This window comes from Bacillus rossius, chromosome 13 (assembly GCF_032445375.1).
Source record: "Bacillus rossius redtenbacheri isolate Brsri chromosome 13, Brsri_v3, whole genome shotgun sequence".
Classification (NCBI taxonomy): Eukaryota; Metazoa; Arthropoda; class Insecta; order Phasmatodea; family Bacillidae; genus Bacillus; species Bacillus rossius.
Genome location: NC_086340.1, coordinates 35696628 through 35716665, shown reverse-complemented (window position 1 = coordinate 35716665; position 20038 = coordinate 35696628). Strand labels below are relative to the sequence as shown.

At 41.5% G+C, this 20038-nt stretch overlaps 1 protein-coding gene across 1 annotated transcript in view; it reads right to left on the bottom strand.

The window, feature by feature from the left end:
- Positions 1-4145: 4145 nt before the first annotated feature.
- LOC134538621 (uncharacterized) overlaps positions 4146-20038 on the bottom strand; it is a 163503-nt gene continuing 147610 nt past the window's right edge. The window contains exons 4-6 of the mRNA XM_063380053.1: positions 14080-14263; positions 6197-6363; positions 4146-4313 (exon numbers count right to left, since the gene is read on the bottom strand). Coding sequence (XP_063236123.1) covers positions 4146-4313; positions 6197-6363; positions 14080-14263 — 519 coding nt within the window. The remainder of the gene's footprint in view (positions 4314-6196; positions 6364-14079; positions 14264-20038) is intronic.

The window sequence follows — 20038 nt, the reverse complement described above, 5'->3', positions numbered from 1 at the left end:
TAGCGGCCAGGAAGAAGCTCTTGCGATGGATGAAGACGAAGAGTCTAGGGAAGACATCGCAGATGTACCTGTGAACACCTCCACACTGACTGTGGAGGATATTGCTGTTGTGGGGGGGGGGGGGGGGTAATTAGGCACTTATTCCTCAATTATCGACTTTGGAGCTGTGTGATGCTTGTATAGTTGTGTGGACAGAGTAATTGATGGCTAGTATGGAAAGTACTGCGGAGCGGGGTGTTGTGAAGGGGGGGTCGGTAACGCCTTCTGAATGGTATTGTGTTAACAAGGGGGAGAATATGGAGTGAAGGAGTGTGTGTTCTTTTATTAAATAGTGTTAAATATTTTTTTATATTTTATTTACTTCGACCCCTTGCCACGACTTAAAAAAATACTACTTTCATTTTATATGAAGTGCATCTTGTAGCGGCAGTAGGTAATGGCTTTGCTCGTAGCGACAGTGGGTAATGGCTGAGGTGAGTGTTGTTACTGCATCATATACACTATAGCGATGAGACATTAAGTTGAAATGTTAAATTTTATGTGTTGGATGTGGTCTCTCTCATGAAGATAGGGGAACATCTAATACTATACAAATGTGAATCGGTATTTTTGTTTGTAGCATAATATTCTCGTGAATGATTAAAGCTGCGTGTGTATTTTCTTTCATTAAAAATTTTAGGGGGGGGGGGGGTGGATATATACGCAAACATTAATATGTCTGCTTCTGTGCAGCTCTTTAAACACGTGCACGCAAACATCTTCCTACTTAGAAGAGATACTTACTTGAGGGTTAGGACTCTGAAATATTTCTGGTTCCTGTGACGACTATGAAGTAGTAAGTAATTAAATTTGATGGCAGTAAAGTTATTAAGTTTTATTAACTACTATAACCATCGCATCCGCAGCGCTGAGACTTTGTTGTAATTAGTTTCCGTTTTTTGATGTATAGTTTCCGTTTTTTGTATATCTTTTCCGTTTTTGCTATATGGTTTCAGTTTTTTTGTATATTTTTGTTTGATGAGTATGAATTTTTCTTTTCTTGAGAATTTTGTTTTTGTAGCGTCCGAGCTTATTTCAATAAATATGATTATACCTATATACTGCTTATTATTTTTAATATAGTACCTTTATTTCTCAAGTTAATCATATTAAAAAGAGTGAAATTATACGCAAGCATTAAAATATCTGCCTCCATGCAGCTTTAAATCACGAATATGCAAACACGGACTTGTGATGACTCTGAAAAATGACTGGTCCTAAATGGAGTAAATCAATTAAATTTACTAATTGTGTTTTTATTATTATTACTACAGCCATCACATCCACAACGATGAGATGTTTAATTTGATAAATGATAACATATATCTTGTTATATAAACGTTTAATGAAATGGTTGTGGACTTTATGGATTTTTAGTCTATAAGGTTCATAACAACACTGGTAGAGAATTGAAACCCGACCTTACATATATACACTAAGGTACTTTAAGATGGTGATGACGTCATCGGATGAAATCATGATGGCGGTCTCCAGCAGACATAAACAAGATGGCTGTCTCCGACAGATGCTGGAGTTGTTATAGTAACATGATGAGCAATAATATATAAAAGTGGGGTACTCGATTATAAGATGATGGTTAAAATTGTTTGAAATTTTATTTAATATTTCTTTCTTTTTTTATTTTTTCTCGACTTTATAAGTTAATAATTATGATTTTCAAAGATGGCGGACGTAACTAAATGTGCAACTGATAGGAGTGGGGTGTTCGAATATAAAGCGATAGTGAAATTTAATAATAATTCTATTATATAATTTTTATTATTTATGATGTTATAAATCAAAAAGGCGGAATGTACTAAAAAACAAAATGCCGGAATGCTAGAAAAACATAATGGTGGTCGTAAGTGACATAATCCAAGATGGGCGCTGGAAGTGACGTCATCCAAGATGGCTGCGGGAAGTGACGACATCCAAGATGGCCGCCGCGGATCCTTAGATCCCGACACTGGACCCGGTGTCTCAGGATGAACCAACTATACATTCTTAATGGAGTGTGAGACCGAGCCTCAGGTATTTTGATTAAGTTTTTGGAATTACTAAAATTGTAATAATACTGCCAATTTTCGCTTTGTTATGGGCTTTGTAAAACCTCAATGAAGGCATAATGGAAAGCATATTGAAAGCCCATTAGACTGCCAGCGGTTTCTTCCTTGTGATTGGTGGCCGTCTGAAAGAGAAGTCATTGCCTTATTTGACCGGGCCACTGAGGACACGTCTGCTCCCGCGCTGAATTATTGTGATTGGTGTGCTGACAGTAGACGTGTACCTTAAAGAAACTCTACCAATCACCAAACACATACGATGCTACAGTTTTTTTAATTCTCAGATGGTCTAGAAATCTTTTCGCGACAAATGCATGCCCCTAATAAGGCAAATGACAAAATATTACTGAACATTGGAATACCAATTTTCTCTAATTCGAATCTTAATGATTACCTCGAATATACCCTTCGAATACGAATATAGGTTCCAAGGGTCAAAAATATAATTATATACATGAAAATAAAAATATTAACTATTATGTTGAATCATTCAACCTTTCAAACGTTTGTTTCACAAAGTTAAGTTTCCAGAATCAATATGTATTGAATTTTATTTATATATTACATGTTTAAAAGAGAATATTTTGGGTAATGGTAACAGGATTGGTATAAAGAAGAAAAAAAATTGTGTTAGTATACTTCAGAGTATATGTGTTTATTTTTTTTAAATTTACTTCATTTTATATAATATTTTTCTTCGAATATATTTACCTTGAATATATATCCCTTCGAATTCTAAGGATTTAATGGTATTTGAGGATTTGAGTATTTTATTAGCTCATCCCTACAAAATATCCAACTATAAATAAAGAGACCGGAAAAATTCACAGATTCATTTCGCGATAGGGCTAGTATCTAAACATATATGACTTATTGTTCTTTTCTATGAAGAGGCTCGCAGATCGTCTGGAAGTCTCTGGGCCCATCAGAAACCTTCAACCGAAAGATTGACGAAGCACAAGCCAACCAGTTGATACGTTTACGAATGGCGGGGAAACGGGTTCGTAAGGTTAGCCCAATTAATTGAATACAGTTTTTTATTAAATTACTAATAATTACACTTTGTATGTTAAAGAAGAACACTCTCAGTGATCACACATCAGTCTGCACACTGGAGCCTGGCCCGACAGTGGCTCGCTCCTCTGCCTGTCTGTCCGCTGACCGCAGTCCTCGGCGGCCACCTCGCCACTCACGCCACGCCCTCCCGGACTGTCGCTTCTGTCGCCCCGACTCCTGCCGACTCTCTCGCAGGTCCTCGCTGGTGGTACTCCTCCTGGTGGCCGGGCCGGTAGGCAGAGACTCTACACTCTCTCCTGCTCGGAGGCGTGGAAGCTGCCAGAACTCTCCAGGTCGGGCGGGTGCGTGGAGGCAGGCCGCTACTGGCCTGACTGCACACACCTGCCTCCCTCGGCCCCGTGGCCCCCCGATCCTCACGGCAGCCGGCGTCCAGCCTTAGCATTACGTTCTCACAAATCAGCAGCCAATGGCAGTGAGATATTTGCGATGAGTGTACACACCGTTAGAAATTACAGTTAGATTAAGGTTTTTTTAAACGAATAATTCACCTCAAATGAAACGAAGATTCCCTTGTGATTTCAAATGACTTAAACTTCGTAGAAACTACACCGTATTTCGACTCCCGAGTTTTGTATTTCGTTTTAAATAAAAAATAAACTCATACTTGGACAAAAGTAGAGTGTTCTTGTTGTAGTCATACACCTTTTTTTTTAATGTTTTGTTGATATACCAAGATACTTATTTTGGCTTCGTGTTCTAAATTTCAGTAAACTTAAGAATATCCCTGGATAATTTTTAACCAGCGTTCTTCGTAAACGTAATGTGAATATTTCAAACAGTGCAGACGACTGTAGAGTCTATCCTGGAGGTCATTGAACACCGCAAATCTTTTTCCAGTCCCTGACGATGAGTATAATTGTCGCGGCATGAAACCAAGATGGCGACACGGCGGGTCGATGCGGTCCCAGCTCTGGTGCGGTTACGGAACACAGCCCCCAGTGCGTGGATGGAGGAGGGGGGGAGGGACTAGTCCTCCTCGGGCGGCTCGACGGACAGCCTCGGCACGATCAGGGGCACCTGCAGGTGGTGGTCGGACGGGTCTGGCTGCTGCTGCAGCTGCAGCTGCGCCTTGTCCCGCAGCTGCTGCTTCATCTGGTCCACCTGAATCTGGCGGAGCCTCTCTTTCCGCTTGTTCTGCGCACCAGGAAAGTAACACACACGTAGCCCACATGTTATTTCACAGAAGAAACCAGTTGCCAGTGAATAGTTTGTAACCCATATAAAGAAGAATTTAAATGTTCGTTCGTTCAGAATCTTAAGTCTTCGAAAGTTTTTCACCGATTACTACTTTGAAATTTTTTCACACCGTTGCACTGGAATACGCGTGTGTTTTTATATACTTACTAGCTGCAAGTAGTTCGTTGGTTTTTTTTTGTAGTACATGTAATTATTTATATCTAATACATTTTTTAAAATAAAATACATGTGTTAAAACGTTTTTTGTATAGTGCCTACTAATAATACAAAAACATCTTAAATATACTAAATAATTTTATTAAAATATGTTTTATACACTACATTAGATGTTTTGTTGTCTGTTGCATACATAAATAGATTTGATTTATACACTTCTTCTTATTTATAGTCTCAGAAGCCATCCCCACTACTCGCACATATTCCTCGACTGTTCTATAATATTATGAAAAAGTATTTCTTACGCTTTGGCATTGTTATTTATAGTTATATATATATTTTAATATTTTTTACATTTCATAATTCACAATTCACTTTTCACTTTATACTTTTTTTTACATTATTCGTAAATATTTTCTTATGAAAAATCATCTGAAGCATATCTTCCACACCGTTATAGCTATTGACGCGCAACCGCCATAGTGCATGATGGGAGACTTGGGGGTACCACCACACACAAACACCATTCATCTGTGATATATGCACACACACGACCAATTATATATATATATATAATGCCTGTGACAGGTGAAAAGATAGATAAAAATATGGCTAGGTAAAAACATAGATTTTTAATATTTTCACTGTTATAGAGTGAAATATATAGCGTTATAGATATATATATAGGTATATAGATGTGATATATAGAGAGCGATATATATAGATACAAACAAAAAATAGAGAATAAGAGAGAGTGACATAGGTATACCTACTTTAAACTAATTACAAAAAAAAATTGATTGAGACATTGCAACGCATGTCGGGCATTAGCTAGTACTACAATAAAGGTATTGTAACTTTCTACAACGCATGGTCGTGGTTGTTTTTGCATATACGAAATTCGTATACTGAGTATTACGAACATTTTAGCACAATATTTTATACCATGGAAAAGATAATCGGATATTTATAATTAGATTTTATTTTGATTTACTGTGCTTAGTAATGCGCGCAGTTAATACTAGAAACCTATTAAGCGAAGGTCTACAAAACACTTTAACATTTTCGAGCCCAGCATTGCAGGAACACAATTTTGTAGCGATACCGTTGTATTCATGATTCAGGCATGATAAAACCAAATAAAGTCAAACTATCGACATTCTGATTATCTTTTCCGTGTTTTTTTTTTTTTTTTTAAATTATGTGACAATTTTTTTTGAGAAACGTATTTCTAGGGGCATGCATATTTCGCGAAAAGATTCCGAGACTAGCTGAAAGTCAAAACACTGTACCATCGTCTGTGTTTCGTGATTGGGTGTGTTTCTTTCAGGTATATGTCAATTGTTACAACACCAATCACAGGCATTCAGTGCGGAAACAAACACGTCCTAAGTGGCTCGGTCAAATAAGGCAACGACTTCACTTGCAGAAAGTCACCAATCACAAGTAAATACCCTTTGGTGCGAGTACACCTTATTGCAGTCTAATATACGTTCAGAGTTTTTCGCGAAAATAGCCTGCCCCTACGTATTTCATATATGAGAAAAGAACCAAAGCTTTTGTTGTACAAAGTTACAAAAAAATTATTGTAGTGTTACAAACTATTTCTTGGCAACTGGTTTCCAAACGAATCTTCTGTAAAAGTACAGTGTAGTTGTGATTACCTGGAAGTACAGTCTCAGGTAGTAGCAGGGGAACACCACGCACTTCCCCCCCTCCTCCTCGCCGTCGATGTACACCCCTCGCACCAGTATGGAGTTGGAGCAGTTCATGAACATGAGCAGCAACAGGCTGATGGAGAAGGACAGCCAGTTGCTCAGGTGCGGACTGTCTGAAACACGACTCACCGTCAACGAACAGGACTGAAACGTCAGGGGGTGGGGGGGATTCGCTTGCTTCATTTCGCATTAGTAGAGACCAGAAAAATTCGCGGATTCATTAGGCGATAGGTTAGAATTCAAATGCATATACTTCTTAGATGATTTTGCTATTGGCTGACTGTTCATCTGGACGCATTTCAACCAATTATAAACCATCAACCAAAGAAGGATCGAATCACAGACGTACCAACTGAGACGACTCACAAGTCAGCAGCCAATAAACTTGCGTTATTTGCCCGAGTGTACATGGGAATGTACAGTCTATCCTGAAGGCCATCGAAACCGCGAATTTTTCCGGTCTCTACGCATTAGGGTAGAATACAAAATTTATTTATGTTTTAACTTCGTGCTATTCAATGACTTGACCACAGTTTACCCGAAGGATTCAGAGCAAATTTAAAACCTTCAACACGATAAATGTTAAACTATAAGCATTCCAGTTTAAAAAAAAAAGGGGGGGGGTGTTGTCTGTAAAGTCGGTTTACGGACGATAATTTTACGCGATAACGTCATAAGAAAACATTGATGGAAAATTGCATACTTTTTAATTTTCAAATATTATTTACAGTTTTTGCAAATTTAGTTTAAATAATTTGTTTAAATATAAATTACGAACAATTAGTTTAAAAGCTCGCCTTAACCTGTTTGATATTATAGAAGATTTTTTCGCACGGTGGTTGGCCGGTTCTTGCACGCTCGGCTCAGGCGGAACGTGACAATTTATCGTGCGTGCAGTCGGCGTTCATCAATTTATAAGACGTTATCACATCAAAAATTTCACGAGTCAGTATTCGATGAGCAGATAGGCCAGTGTGAAGCTTTGACTAAGCGAACCAATTGAAGATCTATTTAATATTAGATTTTTTACTTCACCGGGAAATTTGCTATTCGTTTTATTTGAAGCTTTGGTTGTGATGCAAAGTTTTGAGTCTGATGTGATGACCAAAAGCCTAAGATTCGCTCATGAAAATATTTGTTGTTGTTGTTGTTGTTGTTGTATATGTTTGCTTCAATAAAATTGGGTACTTAAAAAAATCAAAATGTGGCACTCAGTTTGCATTTATGAATGCTCAATGTTAATATTATACATGTTTTTTTTATCAATTTTTTATGGAATGATGTTTTGTATATAGGACCCAATTGGTTAATCACTTAATAAATTCAAACATTAAAAACATTTAATGATTTTTTTTTACTTCAATCCCTTATTTGATAAAATAAGAGTAATACTGCTTTGCCAAGAACATTATCGCAAACTGATTTGACTTGGCAAATATTTTAAACATTCGATTTGATATTCGCTTCGCATCAAAAAACGGGTATTCCTACAGGCCTATGAGCAGATAACATTAGCCAGGATAGGTTGAGGTTCGTGCATTCTATCCTAGAGGTCAATTAAACAACGAATTTTCCAGTCCCTCTTCAAAATTCATTCTGCGATAACGGAATAATCCGTGGCTTCACTCCACGATAGGCTTAAATGCAAACAAGTTTACCTATTTGCTGCTTCAGTGACTGGACCACAGTATAAGAGAGTCTTAGGGAATTTCGCGGATTGTTTTGGTCACCAGTTATACTGCAGACCTGTATAACTTTGCATTGATTTGATGATTGAATCGTAATTCTCTCGCCACTGCCCTCTGCGACTGTGATACAGTCAACTACCAGCTTACAGTAGAGAGACCTAATCACGAAGACCCTCTCAAAAGAATGGGAGATTCTGCAGAAACAAATCAGCCAGTATGAAAGCATATAAGTGTGTTGTATACATATGATTGTGAATTTGAGCCTGACACCAAATTAATCCGTGAAATTTCCGGATCTTTAGGCCTGAGACTGTGGAAAAAAATCTCAGCAAATTAATCGTAAGATCCTAGTTACGAGGTCTTGCAAGTTAGTAGCCAATTAGCTATTGTAATTTTCCCTAGTAAAGAGAATATTTTTGAATCGATCCTAAAGGCCATTAAATTGCGAATTTTTCCAGTCGTTCCTATTTGTTCGACAAAGTAGGTATGTATAGTGATCTAATGACGCATCCAAGGAGATAAGGAGGAAATGCTTTGGGAGTTCAATAACCATTTTCCAGTCAAGTTATTTAATTAAAATTTTAAACTGTATATTTATAGGTGGTAGACGCTACCATTGTGGGGTTAGTTGGTACCAGGTTAGAACTCACACTCTTACAAGAACTCGGGATAAAAATGTACTTTTAATTGGCTGCCGATGGTGATGTAATATGGCATTTTCCTCATTGACTTGAACCAAACAAAATTCACTCTCTTGAGGGACAAACTCTCTTCATTGGCTGGAGGTCTTCTAGAACGAGTCAAACTACTGATAATCCAATCAAGGAGATATATGCACATACAGGCTATGCTAAAGTTAACCAAGTGGAATAGTAGGTATATATCAAAATTGTATGGTTTCTAGTTATACGAAAACAAGATTATTTAGCTGAATCATTTCACTCCAGTATAGACGCAGCTTGCCTACATATAATCAAGCCTTTTTAGAGTGTGTGCCTTGGTTGAAAATGTGAAGGAAAACTTTTGGAATATACTATCATAATTATGTAAAATCCAAAAATATAGTGTTTAAAATTTTTGCCGGTTTGTCTGTTGTTCATGATCAATATCAATTTACTAGACAGGTATTGATGATTTTTTTTATTAGCAAGGACTTTTATACTAGTGGATAAAAAGGGGTAAATATAGTTTTAAAAATTAATACTATATATGGAGCTAATCAAGCATAAGATAAATTATTGGGTATCAATAAAAAATTAATAGGTTTTTCTTAATTAAAATATATCATCCCAAGGGTAAGTTTGGTTTTATGAAGAAAACTTAATATCTCAGAACTTACTTGAGTGGAAGGCCATAAACTGATCATGAATAACTAGAGACCGGAAAAATTCGCGTGTTCAATGACCTCCAGGATAGACTTCAATATCCTCTACACACTCGGGCAAATGCCAACTATTCACTAGCTGCTGACATGTGAGTCGTCTAGACTGGGTGGCCTGTGATTCGACACTTCTATGGGCGAGGGTCTCTAATTGGCCCTCAGTCCTCCAGATTAACAGTGAACAAATTACAGTAGCAGCACTAAGGTATAATTATTTGAATTTTAGCATAACACGAAATGAACCCGCGAATTTTTCAGGTCTCTATGAATAACGAGTATAACATAATGTGCAGGTGGTCGTGCAGTCTATCCTTGAAGTCAATGAACAATCTTCAATCGAATTTGTCTAATCCCTATCTGGGTCACGGGAATCGAGTGGTCAGATCATTCGCCTCCCCAACGGTAATCGAACAAGATTTTTTTTTTCACAAGTGGGAAGCGTGAAAAAGCGTTGCCTAGGTCCGGGGGTTTTCTCGGGTTCCTCCCGTTTGCGTCCACCCGTTCATTCCGTCAAAGCCCCACTGTAATCTCATCACTTTTTAACATCTTTAATGATGCCATGTCGATTAAACGTTAGGATCGATACGTTAAATTCAACTTCAGTCCCTCCATACAGTGACGAACCAATCCACCATTTTCCTGCGGAGTGATTTTGAGGAAATCACGAGAAACCAAGATCACAAGGAGTCTGGAAAAATTCATGGATAAATTTCACGATAAACTGAAATTCGAGTACTAATAACTTGGTGCGGCTTATTTTCTATTGACATATAGTTAAGGACTGGAAAAATTCGCGGTTTCGATTACCTTCAGGATAGACTACACAGTCCTCAGTATACTCGGAAAATAACGCCTGTTCATTGGCTGCTGACTTGTGAGTCGTCTAAACTAGTTTGCTTGTGATACGATACTTATTTGGTTGAGCATTTCCCATTGGTCCAGAGTCGTCCAGATGAACAGTGAACCAATAACATAAGCTGCTTTAAGGTATATGTATTTGAATTCTAGCGTATCGCGAAATGAATCCGCGAATTTTTCCGGTCTCTACATAGAGTTTATCTGAAATTTACTTGGAGGTGTCTAGACTAATTAGTAGGGACTGGATAAATTCGCGATTTCAATGACCTCGGGAGTTAGACTCCACAATCCCCTACATAATTGGGCAAATTCCAATTTTTTCCTTATATACTGACTTGTGATACCTGCGAACTGGGATGCTTGCAGTTCGATTCTTTGGTTGAAGGTTTTTTCTGCCATTAGCTCAGAGTCCTTCAGAAAAAAACTGTGAGCCAATCACAGAAGCAATATGAATGTACTCTTCTACACATTTTAACCGATCTCCACAAAATTGGTGTACATAGATATTTGAACACGTAGAAAAGCCTATTTGCGCGATGTATTGTATGTATTGCTTTAACCCGCCACCGGGTGGTCCTGCAGCTTATCAACTTATAAACCGCGGAGCCGACCGCCATGTGTAAACAAAAAAAAATCACAAGTGCATGTGTTTGGATTCTATCAAAATGAATATGCAAAATTTATTGGTAGGGACTGGAAAAATTCGCGGTTTAAATGACCTCTAGGATAGATTTTACAATCCTTTACATACTTGGGTAAACGCCACCTTCTCATTGGCTACAGACTTGTGAGACACATCAACTTGGATGCTTGCGATACTATACTTCTTTGGTTGAAGGTTTTCCCTTGGCTCAGAATCCTTCAGATAAACTGTGAGCCTATCACAGAAGGAATATGAAGATACGTTTGTTTTGATTCTAGCATTTCGTGATGTGAACCCGCAAAATTTTCCGGTCTCTATTTATTGGTAGGGGCATGCAATTTTCGCGAAAAAGATTCCAAAACCCGCTGAAAGTCAAAACGCTGTAGCAGCGTCTGCGTTCCGCGATTGGGCGAGTTTCTTCCAGGTGCATGTCGATTGTTAAAACACCGATCACAGGCGTTCAGAGCGGAAGCGAACACGCCTCACAATGGCTCGGTCAAATAGGGCAACGACTTCACTCGCAGAAGGCCACCAATCTTAAGGAAGAAGACGCTGTTGCCGGTACACCTTGTTGCAGTCTAACAGACGTTCATTATTTGTTTTTTTTGCAAAAAATGCTTGCCCTTATTTATTGGCCTATAATTGTAGTTCTATGAGTAGAGACCAGAATAATTCGTGATTTGAATGACCTATAGGATATACTCCATGAGCCTCTATGCCCTCGGGAAAATAACACATGCTCATTAGCTGCTGACTCGTGACACCTGTTAACTAGGATGCTCGTGATTCGTTACTTCTTTTTCTCAAGGTTTTTAATTGGCCCAGAGTCTTTCAGATAAACTGTGGTCCAATTATTTAGGCAGCAAAAAGGCAGACGTATTAGGATTCAAGTCAATCGCGAAATGAATCCGCGAATTTTTCTGGTATCTATCTATGAGTAGGGGCATGCATATTCGCGAAAAGATTCCGAGACTAGCTGAATGTTAAAACACTGTAGCATCGTCGGTGTTTCTTAATTGGGTAAAATATTCAGGTCAATGTAGATTTTTACAACACCAATCACCGTGAGTCAGTGCGGAAACAAACAAGTCCTGATTGGCACGGTCAAATAAGGCATATCACGCAGACGGCCGCCAATCACAAAGAAGAAACCACTGGTACGGCTATACTTTCTTGCAGTCTAATAGGCGCTCAGATTTATTCGCAAAAAAAGCCTGCTCCTATCTATGAGACTACTTTACCCTAAATTATCTTTTTTATTGCAGTTTCAGAGTGGAAGTTGGCGAGTGGAGGTGAGTGGTGGCACCTGGAATGGCGAGTGGAGGTGAGTGACGGCACCTGGCATGGCGAGTGGAGGTGAGTGACGGCACCTGGCATGGAGAGTGGAGGTGAGTGACGGCATCCTGGCATGGCGAGTGGAGGTGATTGACGGCACCTGGCATGGCGAGTGGAGGTGAGTGACGGCACCTGGCATGGCGGGTGGAGGTGAGTGACGGCACCTGACATGGCGAGTGGAGGTGAGTGACGGCACCTGGCATGGCGAGTGGAGATGAGTGACGGCACCTGACATGGCGAGTGGAGGTGAGTGACGGCACCTGGCATGGCGAGTGGAGGTGAGTGACGGCACCTGGCATGGCGAGTGGAGGTGAGTTGCGTCACCTGGCTTGGCGGGTGGAGGTGAGTGACGGCACCTGGCATGGCGAGTGGAGGCGAGTGGCGTCACCTGGCATTGCGGGTGGAGGCGAGTGACGGCACCTGTCATGGCGGGTGGAGGTATGTGACGGCACCTGGCATGGCGAGTGGAGGTGAGTTGCGTCACCTGGCATGGCGGGTGGAGGTGAGTGACGGCACCTGGCATGGCGAGTGGAGGTGAATGGCGTCACCTGGCATGGCGGGTGGAGGTATGTGACGGCACCTGGCATGGCGAGTGGAGATGAGTGACAGCACCTGGCATGGCGAGTGGAGGTGAGTGACGGCACCTGGCATGGAGAGTGGAGGCGAGTGACGGCACCAAGCATGACGAGTGGAGGTGATTGACGGCACCTGTCATGGCGAGTGGAGGTGAGTGACGGCACCTGGCATGGCGAGTGGAGGTGAGTGGTGGCACCTGGCATGGCGAGTGGAGGTGAGTGACGGCACCTGGCATGGCGAGTGGAGGTGAGTGACGGCACCTGGCATGGAGAGTGGAGGCGAGTGACGGCACCTGGCATGGAGAGTGGAGGTGAGTTGCGTCACCTGGCATGGCGGGTGGAGGTGAGTGACGGCACCTGGCATGGCGAGTGGAGGCGAGTGGCGTCACCTGGCATGGCGGGTGGAGGCGAGTGACGGCACCTGGCATGGCGGGTGGAGGTATGTGACGGCACCTGGCATGGCGAGTGGAGGTGAGTTGCGTCACCTGGCATGGCGGGTGGAGGTGAGTGACGGCACCTGGCATGGCGAGTGGAGGCGAGTGGCGTCACCTGGCATGGCGGGTGAAGGCGAGTGACGGCACCTGGCATGGCGGGTGGAGGTATGTGACGGCACCTGGCATGGCGAGTGGAGGTGAGTGACGGCACCTGGTATGGCGAGTGGAGGTGAGTGACGGCACCTGGCATGGAGAGTGGAGGCGAGTGACGGCACCTGGCATGGCGAGTGGAGGTGAGTGACGGCATCTGGCATGGCGGGTGGAGGTGAGTGACGGCACCTGACATTGCGGGTGGAGGTGAGTGACGGCACCTGACATGGCGAGTGGAGGTGAGTGACGGCACCTGGCATGGCGAGTGGAGGTGATTGACGGCACCTGGCATGGCGAGTGGAGGTGAGTGACGGCACCTGGCATGGCGGGTGGAGGTGAGTGACGGCACCTGACATGGCGAGTGGAGGTGAGTGACGGCACCTGGCATGGCGAGTGGAGATGAGTGACGGCACCTGACATGGCGAGTGGAGGTGAGTGACGGCACCTGGCATGGCGAGTGGAGGTGAGTGACGGCACCTGGCATGGCGAGTGGAGGTGAGTTGCGTCACCTGGCTTGGCGGGTGGAGGTGAGTGACGGCACCTGGCATGGCGAGTGGAGGCGAGTGACTGCACCTGGCAAGGCGAGTGGAGGTGATTGACGGCACCTGGCATGGCGAGTGGAGGTGAGTGACGGCACCTGGCATGGCGAGTGGAGGCGAGTGGCGTCACCTGGCATGGCGGGTGGAGGTGAGTGACGGCACCTGGCACGGCGAGTGGAGGTGAGTGACGGCACCTGGCATGGAGAGTGGAGGCGAGTGACGGCACCTGGCAGGAAGTAGGCGTCCAGCAGCAGCCACACGCCGCGCCACACGTTCACGGTGCCGAAGAAGGAGACGAGCACGTAGAGGTCGGCGGCGGCGAGCCGGGGGCGGCCGGCCAGGCGCGTGCACAGCGCCTTCATGGGCGGCTGCAGCGCGAACACCACCAGCACCACGCCGTACCCCAGCAGCTGCGGCCAACAACACCCCTTACCCCGGCAAGGGTCCGCCCTACTCTCGCCCGGAGCGATCTGCAGCCTGAGTGCCGCCAGCAAGCCATGGTTTGTGACCCGAATACGTGTTATAAATCGATGAACGCCGGTTTGCACGCACGAAAGAGCATGACTCATTTTCACGTTCCGCCTGAACCGAGCGTGCAAGAATCGGCCAACCACCGTGCGAGAAAATCTTCTAATATATCAAACAGGTTAAGGCGGCCTTTTTTAGAGCAGCAATTTAAAAAATTTGTTTTATTTGTTCAATTTCGTCAATTCAAATTAACAATTTATTGACATTGTTTTGATTTCAGTTTATTTCTAAAACTAATTGCTCTTGATTATATTCAAACAAATTATTTAATTTAAATTTGCAAAAATTGTAAATAATATTTGAAATTTAAAAAGTATGCAATTTTTCTACTTTGTTTTCTTATGACGTTATCACGTAAAATTATCGTGCGTAAACCAACTTTACAAACAACCCCGTTTGTTTTTTTTCTCTCGGAGATTTTTTCGAAGTGAAAACTTCTTTAGCCGCGTTGGGCGATTTTTGGTAGGGGCAAAACTTATGGGTTCGCGTCACCGACATGCTAGTGACGTGTTGCGCCTGACTGGCGAAGCGCAGCGGTCTGTGTAAATGTATACGCATATTGACACTAATACATTGTATATATTCGATTGTATCATGTGCGTGTTGGACTCTTTTTTTGTATGGGTAAAATCTTGTGAGTTTGCATCACCGACATGCTGTAGTAGCAGTAAGTGAAGTTAATTTGACCACGTGAATGCATGACCTAGGTCTGACATCACTGATAAGTCATAGCTAGGTAATGAATTTTTACGTAATTTGTACATACCACTGACATCTGTTTTGACTAAAAAATTGATGTAAGGATAAATGATATCATGCTAACATCGTACTGATATAATACCAAAATAATTTTCTTACGTACATTTGATGTAGAAATGATTTCATATTACACATTTAAAAACAAAATTTTAAGTTTTTACTTGTGTTGACCGTCCCAATGACTGGCTATATTATTTTTTCTCTCGGAGATTTTTTTTTTTTTTTTTTTTGCTATTTGTGTTGCTGTTTGAAGTCGCGATTAAATTGTTCTTGAGATTGGTTCTAAGAACAGCAATGTTATTATTAAAACATCTGAAACAGCTGTGCAAACACCACAGTCCTGTGTTCTGGCAACAATTGACTGCCGCGGCCAAAACCATCCGTTCGTCAAATTTTCAGAGCTTCCCGAGTTATTTTTTGGCGGAAGAAGGGATATAATTTTTTTTCGGGTCATCCGATTGGCTGAAAGGTCACGTGACCGAAAGCGAGGGACGGATGGAGGCGACGGTCTATTCTTAGAGACCGGAAAAATTCGCGGATTCATTTCGCTATTATGCTAAAATGCAAATAATTGTACCTTTACGCAACATCTGCTATTGGTTCACTGCTAACCTGGAGGACTGTGGGCCAATCATAGACCCTCAGTCAAAGCAGTATCGAATCACGAGTCTTCCAATTGAGAAGCCTCAAAAGTCAGCAGCCAATGAACAGGCAACGTTTGCCCGAGTGTGCAGAGGATCGTGGAGTCTATCCTGGAGGTCATTGAACCCGCGAATTCTTCCAGTCCATAGATATTGTAATTCAACTCGGTCTCACTTACCATGACGGGGTTTTTTTTTCCTCGTTTATTGATACTCTGTTAAAAATGTTCTCCTGAAATTTATAAAGAACACTCATTATAGGCCTACATATACATTATCCAGAGAGCTTCGTTAATTTTCGGTTTTCCTCTTAATCTACTAGTGCCAAGTCAACTTTGTTTGCACGTGAACTCATAACGATCATCTTTGATTATTAGACAGAATTTTTTTTTTAACTTTTAGAAAATATTCCTTTGCAAATCAGGTTTCTTACAAATAATAGTATGTAATACTTCGAGAAAACTATTGTACTTCTGTATAACACATCGCTATGGTTGTATGAAATAAGTTTTACGAAACAATACTGAATATTTCCTGTCTTGCTTAAGATAATTGGCGTACAATTTTAAATTTTTGGTTTATGTTTCATTTAACAATGATTTTCTTTAAACCATGGAAAAGATGAATGCATATTCAACAATTTGACTCTCTTTTGTATCTTTATGCTTATTAATGTGTGCAGTTAATACTGTAAAGCTATTCATTAAACTAATATTAGTACTGGGACAACACAAAACACAAATACTCACCAAGAATTCGAACCCATTATTACGGGAAAATTTGTTTGTAGCTATACAGATAACTTCATGTAAATGTACAAATTTAGATATATCTATAATTTTAGATAATTATTTTAGTTCCATTAACAAAAAAATATTTGGTTTCCAAAAAAATAAAAAAAATAAACTTTTAATCTGCAGCAAAAAATAACTTTTCTTCCTCTCCCGTGCATGTTTACTATTTTAACAACGGAATATAAAAATTCAAAATTAGGTATCCGTAGGGTACCCGCCAGTAGGCCTAAAATAATTTGGCCTAAAATTAGGCTAAATATTTTTAGGCCATGTGACTTTATGCCAAACAATAGTAGTTGGAAATAGGGGGTTCAAGCACAGGCGGAGGAGCCAGGAGCCGGCCGCCATCTTGGATGACGTCATCGGCGGCCATCTTGGATGACGTCATCATGACCTTTGACCTTGACCTTTGACCTTGCTAATCTATGCTAATCTATGCCAATCTATGCCAATCTACGCTAATCTATGCCAATCTATGCCAATCCATATGCTAATCTATGCTAATCCGTATGCTAATCTATGCCAATCCGTATGCTAATCTATGCTAATCTGTATGCTAATCTGTATGCTAATCCATGCCAATCCATGCTAATCCATCCGCCATTTTGTATTTCTAGAAATTTCCACCAACTTCGAATCGTGACGTCACCGTTGCACTTTGTGTCACGGACGCCATCTTGGATTTGAATTTTTTTTTCGAACTTTGAAATTCGATGTAAACATCAACCGCCATCTTGTTTTCGTCTGCTGGTGGCCGCCATCTTGTTTTCGTCTGCTGGTGGCCGCCATCTTGTTTCGTCTGCTGGAGGCAGCCATCTTGCGACGTCATATAGTTCTGTTGGTCGCCACCAGATAGCAGCAGGGATTATTTTATTTTTTTTCTTTAACTAAAATAATTTCAGTGCCGAGGCTGGGATTCGATCCATGGGACGTGAAAACGTCCAGGATGTCGTGGTTACGAGGCGGACACCTTGACCACTAGACCACGAGACCAATTGGGATATGGTGGAATAAATAATCTATATATGCCACGTACTGACGTCAAGTTTTATGATAAAAGGGGGGAGGGTGTCTTTGCCTTCCCAAATGCATGAAATTCAAATTATTATTATACCATCGCCATCTTTAATTCCAGCACAGACTACCAGATGGCGCCAAATTCAAATATTAGTTAGGGAGTCGGCAGGCAGGTGTCGCATGCCGCCATCTTGGTTCTCAAGTTGGCTGGTAGATGTCGCTAGCTTCGCGCGCCAAATTCAAAAATTAGTTGCCAGAGGCACCGCCATCTTGGTTCTCAAGTTGGCTGGTAGATGTCGCTAGTATCGCGCGCCAAATTCAAAAATTAGTTGCCAGAGGCGCCGCCATCTTGGTTCTCAAGTTGGCTGGTAGATGGTGCCACCGTCACCATATTTTAGTTCATACAATCGATACCAGATGACGCCACCATCGCCATCTTTAGTTCCTAGTGTTGCTACCAGAGTGTGCCACCGTCGCCATCTTTAATTCTTAAAGTTACCGCCGGAGTGCGCCACCGTCGCCATCTTTAATTCTTAAAGTTACTGCCGGATGGCGCCAAGTGTTATGCAATGTGTAACCAGTCGAGATAAGTTTGGAACCTGTAGCCATATTATTATTAATTAATAATGTATGTTTATTAAATATGATAGAGTATTTATAAAATATTGGTGTTGTGTAGAGACTCTCTCTTCTTCTCGTAGTGGCGGAAGACATCTCGAAGGTAGTGTTAGAATTTATGTATTAAAGCAATCACTCTAGCTGAGGAGACTAATAACTTATAGTTACAATTCAATAATATCGGCAATTAAATGTTTTGAAATTAAAGCAAACAACGTAAATGTTAAACACATATTTATTTAAATCTTATTACAAACAGCAAGGGGTAAGAACAATCGATGATTTAAAAGAAGTAAATAACGAGTAATAAAATCACATAATATTCACACACTACACATCATAGTGACAAAGGCAACATTAACTCGAGACCCAATTATACATAGTAGTATGGGTGGTCGAATAGCCAGAATTTAAGTAGCTGAACATTACAATGGGCGCAATGGAATTTGCCATACAGTTTTATACATTTATCCAGGCGGTTTCCATAAGTCTTTAAAAGTTTGTTGAAGCTAGGACAGTTTCTTTCATTATGTAAATCAACAATGTTGGCACTGCACAGTTCACTAAAGATACTTTTCTGTTTGTCTCCTAGCACGTATACTACATCTCCTTCTTCAGGGTTGACGATGTCACATAACACTGATGAGATTTGGTCAAAGCTCACTTCACCTTCGTTCCACGAGAGTCCATGCACTTCATAAGTCAGTTTACGATTCTCGCTTTGCGACAGCCTGTCTAGTTCGGACCAGTCACATGGTGGTTTGAATATGAATTCATAGGTCCTCAATACATCACCGTCCTCGATGAACATTGCTGCAAGTTGCTTAACCACATACCCCTTTTGTGATGTGAGGCACTGAATGTTGCAGAGAAATAATGACATTTTTTTTGCCAGTACTCACGATAACTGATGTGTGAAGCTGTGCTAGCTCTGCAAGGCTGATGCTAGTTCTACAGGTATGACTGCAAGGCTGCAGTGCTGATGTTGTCTCTAGGATGCTGAATGTCAGACTGGTTGTAACAACCTTTGGTGTCGTAGTACACACAAATTTACAATTCGTCTTCATCACTATCCCCCAAGCCACTATCCGTTCCTTCATCCACATCTTCGTTCACCTCTTGCGCTTCCTTTGCGGCCTCGATGCAGGTCATAACAGCATGATATAAATAGGTAATAAATACCTCTTCCTCAGGGAACTCAGTGAGAATGTTGAGGGTGGAGGATGTAAGGTGGTAATGTATGTCATTAAAGTCCATACCTATGTAGCGACGTACTACATCCATTACAAATTCCCGAACATCGTCCATCGTAACACTGTTTAAATTACAATCGCAAACACTCTCCGCGTAAACACTGGTGGAAGCCATGATGATGAGAGCGTGGTTAGAAGCAGACTACCACGTTAGCGGAGCGATGCTGTGAGGCCCCAGAACTCGCTCGAAATAACCTGCACAACACATTCCAAAAACATAACGTAGCCTATGGTTGACGGCACAAACACCCTGAGTGGCCTTGCGTGTTTCCTCCTGCCCGAACACGCGCTGCTGTGAAAGCCTCTTCCCGAGCACAGACGTCACTCCCGCAGCAGACAAAACAGGCGTATGCTACAGGAGCTAGAACAATTGAATAGCCAAATATATATTTAGACTACCCAACTTCATAAATGACATGAGATAATTCCTGTGCGATAATCATACTTTAAATGTTGTAATGTATGTATAAACAATAATCATGACTAAGTACTTGAAAAAAAATGTAAGTGAGGTGTTATTCACCTTTAGCGCTTCTCGATTTCTGTATCTGCTACCCACGAATTAAATTGAGACG